The sequence below is a fragment of the Macaca nemestrina genome, chromosome 10 (assembly GCF_043159975.1).
Source record: "Macaca nemestrina isolate mMacNem1 chromosome 10, mMacNem.hap1, whole genome shotgun sequence".
NCBI classification, from domain to species: domain Eukaryota; kingdom Metazoa; phylum Chordata; class Mammalia; order Primates; family Cercopithecidae; genus Macaca; species Macaca nemestrina.
In genome coordinates this window covers 25,097,168-25,116,953 of record NC_092134.1, presented here as the reverse complement: position 1 = coordinate 25,116,953, position 19,786 = coordinate 25,097,168, and the positions used below count along the sequence as shown (strand labels likewise).

At 46.0% G+C, this 19,786-nt stretch overlaps 1 protein-coding gene across 2 annotated transcripts in view; it reads left to right on the top strand.

Moving 5' to 3' along the window:
- LOC105497663 (WSC domain containing 2) overlaps positions 1-19,786 on the top strand; it is a 59,545-nt gene that overhangs the window by 20,021 nt on the left and 19,738 nt on the right. For both annotated transcript variants that reach the window (XM_071071182.1, XM_071071181.1), the window contains 2 exons: positions 9,837-9,958; positions 13,522-13,696. In XM_071071182.1, the coding sequence (XP_070927283.1) occupies positions 9,837-9,958; positions 13,522-13,696 (297 nt within the window). The remainder of the gene's footprint in view (positions 1-9,836; positions 9,959-13,521; positions 13,697-19,786) is intronic.

The following is a 19,786-nucleotide window of genomic DNA, read 5'->3' as shown; positions in this document are numbered from 1 at the left end:
GAGTTAGAAGGAGAATTTTGTGCACTGCTTTGCTTTATTTTCACTGATCCTCCATTCCAACTACTTCTGCTGAGAGGAACCCTCAGATGATTAGGGAACAGTCACATTTGCTGGAATGGACCACGTCTAACTCCTTCTTTGCTAGGCCTGGAGGCTTCTTCTACTTCCCTTTGCTGTAGGTCTGGGAGCCCAGAATTTCATAATTCATATGGGACCCCATGAACTCTTCTCTGTAGGGCCAAGGGAATAAGAGAAAATATTTCTTCTTCTGCATCATGATGGGAGATAATTGGTTTGCTCTTCTCCCCTAAGCAAAATCTAGGTCATTGGACAGGAAAATATTGGGAGCAATGCAGGTTTTGGAATCAGGCATAGTGTTTCTATCCCAATTATCTCATTTGATGGCTGTATTGACTTTGGTCAAGCCACTCATTCTTTCTAGGTGTCAGGTGCTTCATCTATAAAATGAAGACAATCCCAATCTTTCACAATTTCTGTGGCCACCAAGTGAGGAAAAGACTAGAAAGCACCTAGCACAGTGCCTGTTACAGAGTAGCTTCTTCCTAATGGAAACTCCCCAGTTCACTCTGAGAAGCACCCAATTCAAGCGATTTGAATTTCCAACAGCCCACAGGAGCCTTTGGTAATGTCTAAAAATAGCTGGCTTGAATTCTCTTTGGACAGTTAGGCTCTTTGTGTAATTCAATCTCTCTCTGATTATAGGTAGCTAGGTAGCCATTAACAGCTTCCAGCTCACTGCCTTTCCTCCTCACCACATCTTTAATGCAGTGGAGCTTGGCCTAATTACCCAGGGGGTGGCGGCTTCTTTCAAACCAAGGAGAACTCTTCCACAGCTGCCTCTAAGCTGATGCCAGGTGACATTTATCTCATTTTTGTGAAGCTCCAGAACAAAGAGATGATAGGACTTCAGAGACACTTGCAGCTGGTTCCGGGCTGTTCTTCGTCTGCCCCCAGCAAAGGGAGTTGATGAACAGTTGCTCTGCTTGCTTCTTGCTAGTAAAAAGCCCAAGCTGCTGAGGTCATGTACCATCCCAGCTAGCCTGGCAATGCAGAGCTGACATTGTCAGAATGTGGGGCATGGGCTTTTGCAATCCTTGGACTCCCACTGTGGGGCCTGAGAGGATTTCTGGAAAATTCAGGTAGCTGGCATGGGGGTCTCTGGAGCGCAACTTGTTAAAATTGGGCATACCTTCTTCAGGATAGTAAAGAGATGGGAAACTAGGATGTGATGTCAAACAAGATTGGGGTCAAATCCCAGCTCTGCTCCCTACCAGCTGTGTGACCTGGAAAAGTAATTGAATCTCTGCCTATAAAACAGGATAATAATATTTTTCACCTCATAGGTTGTTGTGAGGATTAACTGAGATATAATGTACACAACATACTTAGCACTAATGACATAGAGTAAACAGCTGTTGTTATTATTGCCATCATTGGCAATTATTTAGAAAGGTTGATTATTAGGAAGATGCCATCCAGGGCTACTGCTGTTGTCATTCATGACTCCAGGGAGTACCATTCACAGAGACTATGAGCTGTGAAAAGCAATGGCCCTGAAATCTGTGGATTTTCCTTGTGATTGAAAGTGCTCAAAGATCCAAGATGTTTTAAGTTGGGTTCTCCCAAAACAGGGATGTGAACCTTGGCTACCTGGAAAGTGTTGCCAAGATGCACCCATAGGGGACTAGAAAGGTAAGATGGAGAAGAAAGCTAATACAGGGTCCCTGACAAAGCAGGTCTCTAGTGAGGACAACGGAAGCTTAACCCCACTGGAGAGCTCTGGGGGATGGTATTGAACAAACTTCAGACATGTTTCACCTGAGGAACAGAAAGCTGCTGTATTTATTTTTCTCCAACTCTCATCCACCATTGGCTGAGGGTGGCTCCTGGGGAGATTAACTCCCTGGCAGGCCCAGCCTGTCCCTCACAGGCCCTAAGGCAGAGTCATGGTCACTATCAGCCTATAATGGAATGGCAAATGCCAACAGCAGGCATGTTAATGGACCACTGACAGCAAACAGTGCATGGGTTCTAGCCACCCTCCACATATTATGGGCAAGTGATGGAGAAAGGAATAAGAAATGGCATGGTTTGAGTACTTACGTCTCAGACACTGTTGTAAATGCCATCGCATAGACTTTCACCCCAACTGTGCAGGGTGGATACTACAATCCTCATATACAGATGAGAAAAACTGAGGCTCAGCAAAGTGAAGACACCTGCCCAATGGCACACAGCTCAATAAGCAGCTGACCCAGGTCTGTCTGACTTAGAGCCAAGGCCCTTACCTCGGGACACCAGAGCCTTTTGCAAACAAGAAAGCATCTTTTCACTGCTATGGAAATCCAGAATTCTTTATACCACAGGAGAGTGTCAGGGAAGCCAAGGGATTCCCTTGCCACTTCCCTTTCATTTTCAGACATAAGAGATGAAAGAGTCTCTCACCCACTGAAGGGGAGGGCCAGGTGACCCATATTACAGATGGAGGAAATGAGGGAAGTGGGGAGAGTAAATGTCTTGGCAACCATGTGTATTCTGTGTCCAGATCACCAAGACAGTGGAGAGCCACCTGCAGAGGGAGATGGCCTCCAGAGAGCTCCCCAGGTCCCAGGTGTCAAGCTAAACCAATCCCTTCTTGACTTGGAAAGCTCTCCAGACCTTCTGCTGGACATCAGGAAGCCCTCTGTGACTTCACGCAGTTTCCTCACAAAGTAAAATAGGCCAGACTTCAGGAATGCCTTCCACCCAGGAGATTAACTGCTCCTGGAACTGACTTCCCAAACTGTTATCCCCTCACCGCACCCCCAGAACACATCTTGCCCAAAGAGGTGCGCAGTAGTAGTTTCTAATCCATCTCGGGCCCTTTAAGTCCTCTAAAAATTTCACCTTATTTGGTATTCAGAGCATTCAGTTTAGCCCTCCTCTCTAAGCTGGGAGAGTCAGGGACTCATTAGCAGGTGTTTAAATGTCAAAGGGAGGCCAGTCTCTGCAGAGCTGGATCTACAAAGACTTCCTTCCTCTTCCTATTCTGGCCTCCTAATATCTAGGCAGGCTGGAAGAAATCACATGGAGAAATGCCAGCCTAGGGATTCCACATGGCTCTCCCCCTCTTTTCAGTCGAAGGACAGCAGGTAAGGAGACAGACCTTTGACTGCCCCCTCTCTAGTACCTGTAGCTCACAAAGTTTATCCATGTCCATCTCTGAATGATTCACCCAATATTTATGCACCCATTTTAGAGATGAGAACACTGAGGCTCTGAAATGAGAGGAAACTTGCCCATGGTCAAAGACAAGGAAGGGCAGAGGTGCCATGTGAAGGAGAGTTCCCCGTTTTACAGCTGAAGATGCTGAGTTCCAGAGAGGAGAAACAGAGTCAGGATGAGAATTCATGTTTCCTAATCACTAAGTCTTCTGCTCCTCAGCCAGGATGGCTCACCCTGAGCCTGTCAGTCCAGGGAAATGCCATGGCTCTCTGGTGTGGTGCCAGGATGGAAGGCCTCTCCTGGGGCTCTGGGTCAGGGTGGGTCCCCTGAAGCTCATCTGGAGATGCATGTTAATATGACCCATCAGCGGACTGAGCCCAAAAGATGGGTGCCCAGCTTAGGGACAGGGGAGAGGGCATTGCGCTTGGCCAAGGAAGCCTAGAGGAAGATGCATGTGTGCCACCCACAGGCCCTGAGTGATGCTCCAGTGCCTTTGATTATTTGGGGTCATGCTCTTAGAGGATACAAGGGTGACTCCTGAGGGCGAAGGACCCCAAAGACCACCCTGGGCTTGCTTCAGCTTTCACATGCCCACAGTCAGACATGCATACTCCCATATAGAGATGACTTGTATATGAGATCCACTGTGATGCAAACAACTGGGACAGACACCAGCAGTGTCCCTGGCTGTGGGCACCAGGTGCAAGGGTCCCCAGTGCTCTTGGCATCCTGGGAAAAGACTCTATCTGGGCTGCACTCCATCAGAGGAATCTACCCATCCAGTTACTCTCTCTTCTTAAGGTGCATTTCCCCTTGCACTGGGAAATAAGTATTTTCATCTGAACCTAGGTGCCAGCCGTTGGGATGATTGGGAAATGTCAAACCCCTGGTGGCATTGAACCGGGCTCATGAGGGACTGGCTGAAGCCCAGCCTCATCCTCTACTAGGAGAAGAGGAGCCCTCTTCTCAGCCAGCTGGTTGCCAGGCAACCCAGAGAGAGCCCCTGGGGTTGTTGTCTCCACGTGCACAAACACCTTATGGTAAGACTCGCCCTCCTAGAGGTTGATTTGATGCACAACCACACAAGTTATCTACAGGAGCGCACAGTCAAATGCACAGGGCCAGAGACTCCTATGTTCCCCCATAGACCCACGATGTGCAGATGAGCATGGTCTACAGGGTCACATTTGCATTCTCAGAGGTCAGCATCCACATGCCCAGACAGGTGGATCTGCACTCACACTGGCATGAGCATAGTCACACATACACATGGGATGCACACATCATCACTCACACCCTTTCATACACAGATGAGCACTGTGTGCACAGCAACAGACACACATTCAGTGTCACATCCCACTGCTCAATCTCAGTGCAGCCAGACCCACAAGTGCCCTCACACAGTCTCTCCTGCCCCCATTAATGCACAGACACACACACACATGCACACACATGTGCAAACACCACTCACTTCTTCAGACACGACTGTGTCTTCCCAACACACTGCTTTGGGGGCCTCAGACCCCACCAGGGTAGTGGAACAGGACTCAAGAAAGGACCCACATTAGAGGATAAGAGTTGGTGGGCTTGGGATCCCTACAAGGGTACCCAGGACTGCCCCAGCCCTAAAGGGGCCTCTGTTGGCTCCAACCCCCAAAATACTGTCTTTAGCAACCCTCCAAGCTCTAGCTTACGACCTGGGAGGATTTCATGATGGTCCCTCAAATAGGATTCTGGTGGGGAAGAGGGAGGTTAACAATTTGAAGTTGGTTCTAGAGACCTAGGGTCAAGCGACCTCAGAGTGACAGCCCTGACTTTCTGAATGATTTGTGGTGAAAAGCAGAGTGGACATGAAGGGTGGGAGAGTGAAAATCAATGTCCCACTGTTGTGAAATGCTAAAGCCAGGGGTGGCTTTTTAAAAAGGGACAGCCCAGGAGAGTACAGACTTGGAGTTCAGACATTCCCAGGTTGAAATCCAGACACTGCCACTTGTCAGCTGTATGGCCTTGGGCAAGTCACTTCCCCTCTGCACCTGTTTTCTCTTCTTTATAATGGAGAGAATGAGATCTTCCTGCTAAGGTTTAGGAAGGTTCCACCGGATAAGATATATCAAGCATTTACACAATGCCTGGCACTTGATAAATATCAAAGATGTAAGTCTGACTCTTACAAGCTGGGTGACTCACATCAAGCAGTTTCAGTCCTCTGAGCCTTGAGTTTCCTCATCTGTGAAAATGGGGAGCCCCAAATGACCAGAGTGAATGGGAGAGTTCAATGAGACACATGTGTGAACAACTCAGCCTACTTCCCATCACATACCATACAATCAGTACATGGTAGCAATAACAATCACAAAAATATTATGATTTTCTTAAAGACAAGGTCCCACTCTGTCAACCAGGCTGGAGTGCAGTGGCATGATCATGGCTCATTGCAGCCTCAACTGCCTGGGCTCAAGCAATTCTTCCATATCAGCCTCCTGAGTAGCTGGGACTACAGGCATGCACCACCACCCATAGCTAATTTAAAAAAAAAAAATTATTCGTAGAGATAGGGTCTTGCTATGTTGCTCAGGCTGATCTCAAATTCCTGGGCTCAGGGGATCCTCCTGTCTTTGCCTCCTAAAGTGTTGGGATTACAGGTATGAGTCACTGCACTGGGCTAATATTATATTAATATAAGCATCTATTCATAATAGTATTATTATTATTGGAAGAAGCACAGGCTTTGGAGACAGGGAAACCTGGCTTTGATCTCACCCTGTTGTTTGCCAGCTCTGTAACACTGGAAGCCAGCGAGCCTGCCTCAGCTTCCTCAGTTTTATCATCTGTGAGATGGAGGTACTCATAGCATCTATTACCTATGGGTGCTGTGCAGACTGAGTGGACCCAGAGTTCCCAGCATGGAGCCTGGCATTAGCAGGAACTCAGTAGATTCAAGTGGAGTGGAAAGAGAGGGAAAGTTAGCATCTTGTTGCCCAGTGACCTGACTTAGCATCCGGTTGAGTTTTCTGGTTAAGTGAGAGCTAATCCACAGTGCTTGGGACTTCCCACCTCATTGCCGTAAATCTTTAGCTCAAATGCCCACCTCCCCGGTGGGTGTGGCAGCTCACACCTATAATCCCAGCACTTTGGGAGGCTGAGACAAGCAGATCACTTGAGGTCAGGAGTTCCAGACCAGCCTGGCCAACATGGTGAAACCCCATCTCTACTAAAAATACAAAAATTGAGCTGGGTGTGGTGGCACACATCTGTAATCCCAGCTACTCAGGAGAATGAGGCAGGAAAATCACTTGAACCTGGGAGGCGCAGGTTGCAGTGAGCCGAGATCTGCACTCCAACCTGAGCAATAGAGGAAAACTCAGACACACACACAATGTGTATGGCACATGCTATGGACATCATGCTCTAGGTGACCTTACAGGGCATCCCACTCAGCAACTCAGGCCACAAAATGGATGACTGTCCAGTGTTTCTCTACAGGGCACTAGTGGCATTTGGGATGTGGCACGTGCTCATTTATGAGGTGAAGGGCTGTCCTGTGCAGAACAGGCATGCACATTTCCAGCCCCAGCCCTTCAAGTGCCAGTGGCCTCAAACCACTGGAGCCATCAAAGGTGTTCCCACACTTCTTTGAATGTTCCCAGGGTAGTAGGCATGAGAGTCACTGCACAGTTTAACTCCCAGTCTTCATTTATATGTGGGGAAACTGAGGCCTGGAGGGACCACGGAGCAGATGAGCAGCATCCTGACATTATCACCACTACCACTGCCACTTGTCTCACCAGGATAAAGCCAGAGACCCAGAAAGCTAAGACAGCAGGAGTCTGAGGGATGCCCTGGAAATTAGTCATTTAACCAAATTCCTAATGTCCTCTTAGTTTTCTTGGCTTGTCACTGCAGTGAGCAACTTCAGCCTATCAGGTGCCATGTGGTAGAAAGAATCACTAGGGTGTCTTTGATGGCTAAAATATAAAATTATCATTCATAAACACCCTCCCCCTACCCTTCTGCTCAGGGAGTTATTCCATATCCTCTTCTCTGCACATAAATGTAAATATATATGTGTATGCTAAAAAACGCTTTTACACTCTCGATAGACCCAGACACCGCTACAGAGAGAGACATATGGTTTTTGCAACTTGCTTTGCTTTTTTCCAAGGGCTAACACTTTGCTTCTGAGCCTTAGTAAGTTTTTGCAAACGATGGGTCCTTAGATTTGTCTTGCAACCTCTTCTCTCAAAGCCCTGTTTCTCTTATCTGTAAAATGAGAGTTTACAATGAACCTTGCAGGATTTTCAAGAAGGTGACATGAGCTGACGTTTCTGAAGTGCTCAGCAGAGGAGATGACATATAATAGGGACTCAATAAATGGGGTCTGTTCTTGTGCTGATGGTTTTCATCACACCATGTTAACAATGCCCTTTGTTTTATGTGGATGGCTATGCTTCCCGAAGGGTATATACAACTCAGAATTTGAGAAATAACCCAATTGTAAATGTATATCACCAGCCTTTCAAAAGATTTAACAGCGGCCACTTAAATTTTGTTTTAATAGAGATGGAGGGCTCACTATGTTGGCCAGGTTGGTCTTCAGTGCCTGGCCTCAGGCAATCCTCCTGCCTTGGCTTCACTTGTTTTGCCTTTATTACATAAAAATACATATTCATTGTAGAAAAAAAGTTAGAAAAGAGTTTTACAAAGAGATGGAAATAAAAATTACCTATATTCCTACTGGATTGGTCAGAGTTCTCTAGGGAAACAGAACCAACAGGATTAGAACCAATACGATATGTGGATAGATATATTAAGAGATTTATTTTAAGGAAGTTGGCTCACGCGATTGTGGGAGCTGGCAAGTCCGAAATTCATATGACAGGCCAGCACATGGGAAACTCAGGCAGCAGTGAATGCTGCCATCTTGAGATGGAATTCCTTCTTCTCCAGGAAGCCTTAGGATTGCTTTTAAGGCCCTCAACTGATTGGATGAGGCTCACCCACATTATCAAGTATCATTTCCTCTACTTAAGGTCAACTAATGGTAGATGTCAATCACATACAGAAAATACCTTCATAGCAACATCTAGACCAATGTTTCGCCAAACAGCTGGGCACCATGGCCTAGCTAAGTTGACACATAAAATTTATCCTTCACACCTACTGTCCAGGGACATCACAGTTATTAACACATTGGTATATGTCTCTCTAGAGATTAATTTTTTATAAAATTGATATTTTATAACATGTAGGATTTTACATTCTCAGTTTTTATTTAACTTTGTATCTTAAACACATCTTCATCTGGCTAAAATAACTTTTAATACCATTTATTTCAATGGAATTCCACCTTCAATAGAATTCCATTGTGTGTTGTCATTCCAGACATTATTGGCCCAATTATCTCATGCTGGACACCTAGGTTCTACCCCTTCACCTGTTAATTTTTAAAATGCTGCAGTGAACAACCTTACTGATAAATCTTTGCACACATCTGTAGTGGATGCTATAGGCGCCCACCCAAGTCCCCTTTCCTGTGGTGACTGTTGGTGGCAATCAGTGGCTCACGACTGCCCCGTTCTCTGAAAAATAGCCTTGGGCCTATCAGAAGCAAGCAGCCCCTCGCAGGAAGTTATGCCCCACCCTGGGGCACAGCCCACAGCCAAAAACTGATACTGGAGACCAGGATGGACAAGGCCAAGGCAAGCCAGCCCCCTTTCCTTAAGGTGGGGCCAATTCTATAGTGCAATTTCTCATCCAGAGCCTCCTCCTGATCCCTGCCGTGAGACCAGGATGGAGATGGGACCCAGCTGAGATCACATCCTTACTTAGCTCTGTCTGGTCCTGCCTCCCGCTTTCTTTCTCTGAGAGCACACCTTCAATGAAACATTTGTCTCAGGCTCTGCTTCAGTAGCCCCAACCTAAGACAACATTTCTGAATATTTTCTTAAGGGATGACTTCTATTGAAGATTTGACAATGGACTCCAAATTTTTTATTGTGTAGCTGCACTATTTCTGGGTTAAATTTTCTTAAAGGGATTCCCTCTGACACGTCAGTCCCTTGCAGCTTGTTGGTGCCCAGTACTGGGTAGGTAGGAACTTCTGAGGCCCAGGACTTTTCCCCTAAAGCCCAGGGCAACAAAAGGGAGAGGAGAACCCTAGTAGTAGTGAGTAAGGACAGGACAGCTGCAGACCCCTTACTTCCCTCAGTCCTCAAACACTCAGCCCTGATGAAATCACACAAATCCTCTGTGCACTTGATAATTTCCCCGAATGGGGCACTGCCATGGTTGGGAGTGAGGAAGTGAGGCATGGGAATCTGACAAAGAAAGTGGGATAGCATGGCCCAGGAAGAATGTCATCTCAGCGACCTGGGTTGTTGACAAAGGGGTCAGGGTTGAGGAGAACGTTCTTTGATGTATCGAGCTCATTGACTATGAACAGACATGTTCAAGAACAGAAAACATAGCCGCTCTTTCCATCTCTGCTTTGGCTTGCTCTGTGACCTTGGGCAAGACTCTTGCCTTCTCTGGGCTTTCTTCAGAAGGTGGTTTTCCCAACCAGATCTGACTCCTTGTATATCTGACTGGTCCTCTTCTCTCTGGTTCTTCAGATGGAAGTGCAGTGTTCCGGGGCTGCTTCCGCAGGCCAGACAACCTTTCCCTGGCCTTACCCGTGACAGCTGCCATGCTGAACATGTCCGTGGACAAGTGCGTGGACTTCTGCACTGAGAAGGTGAGCACAGGGTGGGGCCCACGGAACTCCAGGTGAGGGGGACAGTGCAGCACAGCTGAAGGAACCACATGCTTGGCTGGAGAAGCAACAGCTCAGTCAGGATAGATGCAGTCGCTGACTGGGATCTATGACATGGGAGAGGGATGTGACCGTTTCACGTGGATCTAACGGACTGGAGCTACACAGAATAGATTTTCCTGCCTTTGAGGAAGTGAGTTTTAATACTGAGGAATAGTTAGGAATGAGGGTTATTAGTCCATTTTTATACTGCTATGAAGAAATAACTCAGATTGGGTAATTCATTTTTAAAAAAGGGGGGGTTTAATAGACTCACAGTTTCATGTTGCAAGGAGGCCTCTCAATCATGGTGGAAGGCAAAGGAAAAGCAAAGGCATGTCTTACATGGCAGCAGGCAAGAGAGCATGTATAGGGGAACTGCCCTTTTTAAAGACATCAGATCTCATGAGACTTATTCACTATCATGAGAACAACATGGGAAAAACCCACCCGTATGATTCAGTTCCCTCCCACCAGGTCCCTCCCGTGACACATGGGGATTATGGGAGCTACAATTAAGATGAGATTTGGGTGGGGACACAGCCAAACCATATCAGGGGGTGATGTTTGAACTTGGCTTAGAAGCATGAAAAAATTACCAAGTAAAGGTAAGGACAGTCCCACCTTAGGGCAGAGGAAGTTCCCCATTGGAGGAGGGGTGCGAGCAGAGGCCAGGCAGCAGTGTCATACAGAGCTTTGGGCACTGGATAGCACCTGGGTTGGATGTTCTTTTTTTGGCCTAAGGTGCTAGATGTTTGACTGTTTATACTTCCTCCCTAGCCAGGCTGTGAACTCCTGGAGGGTAGGGGCTATGCCTTGTACATTTTGTGCCCCCCTTCAATATCCCCAGCACAGAACTGGGCACATAACTGGCACTCAGCAATGTCCAAGGAGCTCCAGTGTTTTCTCAAAATGAGCTAATTACTCAAGTGTCCAGAGGAGAACCATACCTCCTCCACCACCAAAAGATGGTTGGGCATTTCATTCATTCTAGAGAGTAGTTGAGGGTAGAGAGGTATAAATGCTCAAACACCAAGAAGAAGCTTTCTTCTGCAGGACTTGAAAGAGAACTGAAAAAAGAAATCCCTTTCTCACGGTCATGCAATACACTGCAGTAAATGCCCCCTTAGTGTGATGGTGATATGGGACCCATGCTTTGGGAAAAGCTGTCTGAGTGTTCTCAGACTCAGTGGATCCAGCCACACAGGCGTGACCCTGGTTTGCTACCAGATTAGTCCGGGACTAGCTACCAGGGAGAACTAGGGGTGGTGGGTGAAGTTTAGAAGCAAATTGGGCAAAAGACAGACCCTTGCCCACCAGATCTCAGGTCCATCCTGCCCCCACTTAGCTGTTCAATAGAACAAATAAAGCAATCAGAAGCACATCTCCCAACAAAGACTCTGAGTACACAGAGGTATCAGTATCTCCTTTGGCTTAAAAGAACAAATTCAGAAAGCTTTTCCCAAAGCATGGGTCCTATATCACCATCACGCCAAATCTTCAAATATTTAATAAGACCCTACTGTATATCAGTAGTCCTGCTTAGTGCTGGGGATGCAAAGTAACAAGATACAATCTCTATCCTCAAGGATGCAGGCATTCGCTTTATCTACATTGTGTCACCTCCTGGGTGCTCAGACCACACCCTGAGTCCTGGATGCCCCCATCTGCTCTGAGTCATCCTGCTTGGCTATTTCTCTCATTGGGCTTCTAATGCATGAAGCATTTCTCTGGAAGTCTAAAAGGCTGCAGCATCACAGCAGTGGCTGCTTGCTGAGAACATCCTCCATGCAGCCCTCTGCACCGTGGATCATACGGTTTACTTCTCAGGCCAAGCCTATGAGTTGGACACTTTCAGTCCCATTTCACAAATGAGAAAACCAGGATTCAGACAGGTGAAGTCATTTGCCTAAGCTCTCAGCAGAAGCGAGTGGCAGAGCTGGAGTTCACACTGGGGACTGACTCCAAATTCAAGCTCTTAAACTTCTGAGCCACCTTGGTGACCCCACCAGAGAGGCTTCCCACAGCCATTCAAGAGGGACCAGCCTACCTCAAATAACCAAGCATTTCTTAAGGACTTGCTGTACTCCTAACAGGCATTCTAGAAGATGGGAAGTGACATTTGTGAGATTAAAGGAGGCTTGGCTGTCATTTGGTCCAGCTCTCCCCTTAGCAGGAATCCCTCCACCCACATGGCATTCCCTCACTTCCAGAGGGCCCTGGGGAAACCTACAGATCCCCTGGAGTTGGGGGGACAGACAGCCACATGACAGTGAAATCATGGGGCAAACTAGCGTAGCAAAGTGTCAGACTGTACACAGGACTGGAGAGAAGTGAGGGTGTGTATGTGGGAACAAGAAGTCTCCCTGCAAACCTCCCTCTTCCTGTTTTCTCTGATCTCCTTAGGGGGCAAAGGAAAGAAACTAAGGTGATCAAGTGGACAGGGATACAGAACTGCTTGTGTCGTGATAGAGGGTCTGAGGTTTAGGGTGTCAGAGGAGGCTCAAGGATTCTCATTATTTAGAAAATGTCATCAGTCATGGCCCAAGCTGACCCTCCGGTATATCAGCACTTCTGCTCTTCAGCTAGGTGCCGCAGTTCCTATTTAATATCTTCTAGGAAAGAAACTAAAGCTACTGTGGCAAAGCTGGCTGGATCCAGCCACACAGGTGTGACCCTGGTTTGCTACCAGATTGATTATTCCTGGGCCGGCTACCAGAAAGAACTAGGGGTGGTGGGTCCAGTTTATAAGTAAATGGGGCAAAAGACAAACCCGTGCCCACCAGATCTCAGGTCCATCTTGCCCCCACTTCGCTGCTCAATAGAACAAATAAAGCAATCAGAAGCAGCTCTCCCAACAAAGACTCTGGGTACACAGGGGTATCAGTATCTCCTTTGGCTTAAAAGAGCAGACTCAGACAGCTTTTCCCAAAGCATGGGTCTCATCTCACCATCTCACCAAGGGGGCATTTACTGTGGTGTATTGCATGACCATGAGAAAGGGATTTCTTTTTCAGTTCTCTTTCCAGGAGAAAGCTTTGTCTCAGTGTTTAAGCGTCAACACGTCTCCCCCTTAACTCCTCTCTATGCAGGAAAAATGGAGCCAATCCCAGGCTCACAGTCTTGGTTGGCCAGAGTGCCTAGGTAGAATTTAATCACTTGTTTTGTTTCTGTATTACGTGCATTTACAGTATGGAGATGTATGGAAGTGCTACTTGCCCACAAGTACTATTAGTGGTAGCAATACAAAGTATCCTTTGAAATTTAAGTTTCAAAAAGTGAATCGACTTAAAGGAAACTAATAAGTAAACAATAGTACAGTAGGTGCACAGATAGGGCAAAATCATAAAAGCACGGTTTGTGGATGGAATTTGGGGACCCTCAAGTTGAGGGAGACTGACAGAGAAGGCAGTAGTTGGAATGCAAATCCTGTTCTCCATTTGGAGTCTGAAGCTGTCCAGGGATTTAGCAACTCTCTTCCTCTTCTTCTCCCACTCCATCCCCAGGAGTACCCGCTGGCAGCTCTTGCAGGCACCGCCTGCCACTGTGGATTTCCCACCACCCGATTCCCACTCCATGACAGAGAGGATGAGCAGCTCTGTGCCCAGAAGTGCAGCGCGGAGGAGTTTGAGAGCTGTGGAACTCCTAGTTACTTCATTGTGTACCAGACACAAGTCCAAGGTGAGCTAGGCCCTTCCCCAGTGGACCCCAGATACACTCCCAATGGCTTCCCTCCCAGACGTGTCCCTGCCAGTCCGTCCCACACAGCCTGCAGCAAGGAGAAAACCATGCAAGCCAGAGGGCAGCGATGATGAACTCCACCAGGCTTAGAGTTCCTGGATGGGCAACAGAAGGAATTCCCAGGGTAGGGAGCGTTCTGATGACCCATCTCTATCCCTCATCACTGAGGACCCTTGGTGGCTCCTGTAGTGACAGCGAATGAGAAGAAAGACTGAGTCTCCCACAGGCTGCAATACAGATTCACTGCTTTATCCGAGACAAGTCATTTCCCCTTTCTGGGCTGCAGTTTTTCCATCTGTAAAATGAAACTGTAGACTGTTAGCCTCCAATGTTCCTTCCAATTCTAAGATTTTGTCAATTTATATATAAATTCTTCCTTCTTCTCTCTCCCTGTCTCACTCATCCTTTCCACTTGCAGTCTTCTTCCTTTGCTAGTGGAATCCACACTTACTGTTATCTCCTCTTCTGTCTCTTGGGGCTACCAGACATGATGATCATGATGGTGGTGATGATGATGATGATGGTGATGGTGATGATTATGATGATGGTGATGGTGATGATGATAATGATGGTGATGATTATGATGATGATGATGGTGATGATGATAACGATGGTGATGATTATGATGATGATGATGGTGATGATGATGATGGTGATGATTATGATGATGATGATGATGATCCTGATGGTGATAATTATGATGATGGTGATGTGATGATGATGATGGTGATTATGATGATGGTGATGGTGATGATGATAATGATGGTGATGATTATGATGATGATGATGATGCTGATGGTGATAATTATGATGATGGTGATGTGATGATGATGATGGTGATTATGATGATGGTGATGGTGATGATGATAATGATGGTGATGATTATGATGATGATGATGATGATGATGATGCTGATGGTGATAATTATGATGATGGTGATGGTGATGATTATGATGATGGTGATGGTGATGATGATGATGATGGTGGTGATGATTATGATGATGATGATGATAATGATGGTGATGATTATGATGATGGTGATGATTATGATGATGGTGATGGTGGTGATGATGATGATGGTGATGATGATGATGATACTGATGGCGATAATTATGATGATGGTGATGATGATGATGGTGATGATGATGATGATAATGATTGTGATGATTATGATGATGATTATACTGATGGTGATTATGATGATGGTGATGGTGATGATTATGATGATGATGATGGTGGTGATGATAATGATGATGGTGGTGATGATTATGATGATTGTGATGGTGATGATAATGATGATGGTGGTGATGACTATTTTGATGGTGATGATGATGATGATGGTGGTGATTATGATGATGATGATACTGATGGTGATGATTATGATGATGGTGATGGTGATGATTATGATGATGGTGACAGTGATGATGATAATGATGGTGATGATTATGATGATGATAATTATGATGGTGGTGATGATTATGATGATGGTGATGGTGATGATAATTATGATGATAGTGATGGTGATGATTATGATGACGGTGATGGTGATGATTATGACGATGATGATGATACTGATGGTGATGGTGATGATGATAATGATGGTGATGATTATGATGGTGATGGTGATGATACTGATGGTGATGATTATGATGATGGTGATGGTGATGATGATGATGGTGATGGTGATGATAATGATGACGGTGGTGATGATTATGATGATGGTGATGATGATAATGGTGATGATAGTGAAAAGAGTGATGCTGATAGTGCTGATGATGGTGATGATGAAAGTGATGATGATGATGATGGTGATGAGAAGGAGCAAGAGGAGGAGGCAGCAACACTTGTAGTTTCTTGAGGTCTTCCTCTGTGCCAGACTCAGTATTGCATCCTTCATATGCATGTTTTCATTGAATCCCCTCAACTCTCTATGAGTTGGGAACAGTCATTATGCCCTCTTTACTATGGGGCGGGGGAGGGGATTGAGACTCAGAACAGTTGAGGAACTTACCTTAAGTCATACTGTTTATAAACTTTCCCAATAAAACCCATTTCTCCTGACCAAGGTATCATGAAGGGTGGGTGGCACTTGGGTGGGGATTGGGGGTCATCCCTCGCCAGGACACACAGCCCAAAGGAAGCCCCTGAAGGATCACCTCAATGTCTGAATATATTGACCATCTACTATGTACTGGTCCTTATGCCAAGCCTCATCTCATTTAGTGATGTGAAGTCCACAGTAAACCTATGATCAGGGCAGTATCATCCCCACTTTACAGATGACAGAACTAAAATTCAGAGAGATTGGGAACTGGCCACAATTATACATCTACAAAAGCAATTTGTTTCCAGGTGTCTGACTCCAAAGCCCCTGCTGGAAACCTTTGCCCATGCTCCAGTGACACTCCCCACAGTCTGGAGAGCCAAGAAAACACCACTGGACTAGACCTCTTCCTTCTCATTTCCCAGTCACCAAGCTGCCATATGTGGTTGAGCAGGTTGAGCATTGCACTGGCACAGCCAACAGAAAAAGTGGTGTCTGAAAGCCAGCCACATGTTGTGTGCCCTGGATGGCAGAACATCTGTCCAGAGGAAGGAGTGGGCACCTTTTTCTGATTTGCACAAAAGTGCTGTACGAGCTAGTGGCAGCCCCACCAATAGCCTGTCCCTGTTTGACTGATGGGGTAACAGTGGTGATCAGCTGTGGCTGTTTCTATGGTAGCTAAAGTCCTTCTGAGAGCCTAGTGAGCATGTGGCTCTTGGCCCTATTTACAGTCTGAAGGGGAAGGATGAGTCTTTGTTAGCTTTCGGGGAAATGTTGGTTAGTCTTTGCAGAGCTGTGCTACCTTAGCCTGCAGGGGAAAGTCATACACAGATTAATTACCCTGTGATCATGAACGGCTTTGAGGTGGCCAGAACAGACACTGGCGCCTTTTCAATAGCAGATAACGATTCCTTAATTGATGAGTTTGCTCATTCCCAGTGCCCTACCCCCAGGCCATTACTAGGGCTTCCATTTTTCCACATCACTCTTGCAGTTTCTACACACTGGGGAGGTTTGACAGTTATGTGGCTCATCAGCCTGCCAAGAGCCTGGCCCACCAGGGCTGCCATTTATTGAGCACCTACTGTGTGCTAAGCCCTGATGCCCCCTATGGGAACTAAATAATTATTGAACACTTGCTCTGTGCCAGGCTCTGTCAAATCTTTTACCTGCCTTAAATCATCTAATCATCCAAACAGTCCAGTTGCATAAGCACTGTTATTCACCATTTTACAAATGAGGCAACTTGGCACAGGGAGGCTGAGTAACTTGGCCAAAGTCAAACAATTCAGACATGGCAGTGTAGGGATTCAAACCCAGGAAATCTAGGTCCCAAGACTGCACTCTCAACCCTAGCTTCTCAAAATACATTGTGAAAAATTCACAGTCATTATCCCACATAATTGTGTAAGGTTTATTAGCCCTGTTTCATAGGTGAGGAAACTGAGGCTTAGTGAGTGGAAAGCCTTGTTCAGTGCCACACAGGTAGGCCATGACAGTTCTGAATGGAAACCCAGGTTGGTCTGATTCCAGAGCTGCATATAATATTGCCTCTAATAGCTGCTTAATTTATAGGGCTTAGGAACCAAATCAACTTTCTTTATAGCACTGAAAACCACAGCTTTTACCTTGGGGTTGGCCTTGGCCTCCCAGGAAGTATTTGAATAGAGAATTCTGTTTTGGGGGGAAATTAAGGAGCCTGGTCTGCCCCACCCGACCTATCAACCCAACATTTTATTCTGAAAAACAAAAAAGTCAAACCTCCAGAAAAGTTGCAAGGCTTATGCAGTGAACACCTATATACTTATTCCATAGAATTTTGTGATGTATGTTAACTTTTGCTATATTTCCTTTATTGTCCATCTCTCCATTTCTTCATCCCTCAATCCTTCCTAATTTTTGGTGCATTTCAAAGTAAGTTGCAAGCATCATTGTACTTCAGGATGTTGTCATTGGTTATAATTCAATATTAGCTTTTCTGAAGTAACATTTCCATAGAGCGGAATGCACATATTTTAAGTGTACTGGTTAATGTCAACTGGGTAATCCACTCCCCTATAAAAATGTAAAACATAACCATAGTCTAGAAAGTTCCTGTGTCTGGGCTCCTTTTTGCAGTATATTCCAATGAAAACCATTCCCTGAAGCTTACCTGGCTTTGCCACAGACGTCCCTTGGTTTATTTTCTCCTAAATCTATTAGTCTCAGAACAAAAATTAAACAGGCAGGAGAAGAGAGCTGAACCTCCAGCTAGCAGCAACAATACCAGGAACCACAATCTATTCTATCGGCACTTCCAGCACGTTTGTCTTACTCTAACACTGCATTCATTCATGAATTTCATTCTCCTAAACAACCTCAGGCTGTCATCACTGCTTAATAGTCCCATTTTATAGGTGAGCAAGCTGAGGCTCAGATAGATCATCTTTTTCCTATGGAAGAACTGGAATTTAAATCTAGGACTTCACACCTCTCCTTCAAAGGGCTTTTGTGTGAAATCAATGAGGCTCATAGTAAGACTTCAACAAATAGCAGCTAATGCAGAACAGGAAAGACCCCAGTAAAATCTTGGGAAGGAATTACCTATAGGAGGGCAGAGTGATCTGCCCTTGTGCCTGAGTAATCACGTGAGGTGAGCTTGTCTGTTGAATTGAGCATGGGGCAGTCACTGAAGACCTTGCCCATAACTGGTTCGGGGCAGTGAACAGGGAAGAGGCCAAGTGCAAGGGCCAAGGAGTAGATGGAAGGGAGGAAACATGAAGGAATATGGACAACTCTGCTGACAATATGGCAGTGATGGGGTGAAGGGGAGCTGGTGGTCGCTGGAAGGGGCTCTTTCTAAATGATGGAGCTATTTGTTCCTGTTTGAGTGCTAATGTGATTGAGAGAGAAAAAATATTGGGGTTGGAAGGAGCAAGGAGCTTGAAGAAGGAGGGAATGGAGTCCACACACATGAGCAGGGGATGAGTGACTTCCCCAGAACAGGGAGAGATGGAGGTGAGGCGCTATGGGAGGTGAGGGAGGTTTGCCTGCCTTCCCTTGGATGGTAAACAAGGGTGGAGTTCATCTGTCCTGGGCTGAAGAAGGCAGCACTGAGACCTGGGGCCTCCAGGCCTGGATCTGGGATTCTCTCATCTTCCTTTCTGCTCCAGCGCCCCCTGCTCTGAGCCTTCCCTCAGATGCCTTTGCAACTGAGGGAACCAAAAGAAAAGCTTGTGCTTTCTTAGCTCCCTCTGGGGTTGCAGTGGGAGGTGCTGGGACTTGCATTTTCTGTTAACTCTGATGGTAATGGCATTCTGCAGGCTCTGAAAAGCCAGAGAATCAGAAATAGCCAAATGGTACTCAACACCTCCCAACCCATTTTACAGATGAGGAACCTGAGGGCGAGAGAAAAATAATACCTATGCCTTTTGAGCACTTTAGAGTATTAACATATTACATGCTTTGTTTCATTCAATCCTTACAAGAGCCCTACAAAATAGATATTAATAGATATTATTGTTATCCACCCGGTCATCATTCTACCCATTCATCCATCCAATCAAGAAGCAGTTATTAAGTACCTGCTGTATACCAGATATTGTGGAAACTTTTGATGAATCAGAAAAACACAATACGGGCAGGGTTTCTGACCACATGACTAATTGCATGAATAATTATCTGAATTGCAATTGTGATCAACAATATGAAGGAGATGGATGTAGTAATGCACTAATGATAGCCCAGGGAGTCAGGAAAAGAGGGGAGAGAGGAAGGAAGGAAGGAAAGAGGAAAGGAAGAAGGAAGGAAAGACAGACGGATAGACAAAGGAACCCATTCAACTGAGAGCTGAAGAACAAAAAGCAAAGGCAGGTAGGAGGCAATGGAGAGGGAACAGCATGCACGAAGGCGCTATGTCAGGACGGAGCAAGACACAGGAGAGGAAGGACGGAGAGACCAGGAGACTGGCATGTGGTGGAGTGGATTAGAATGAGCCTGTGAGTTTG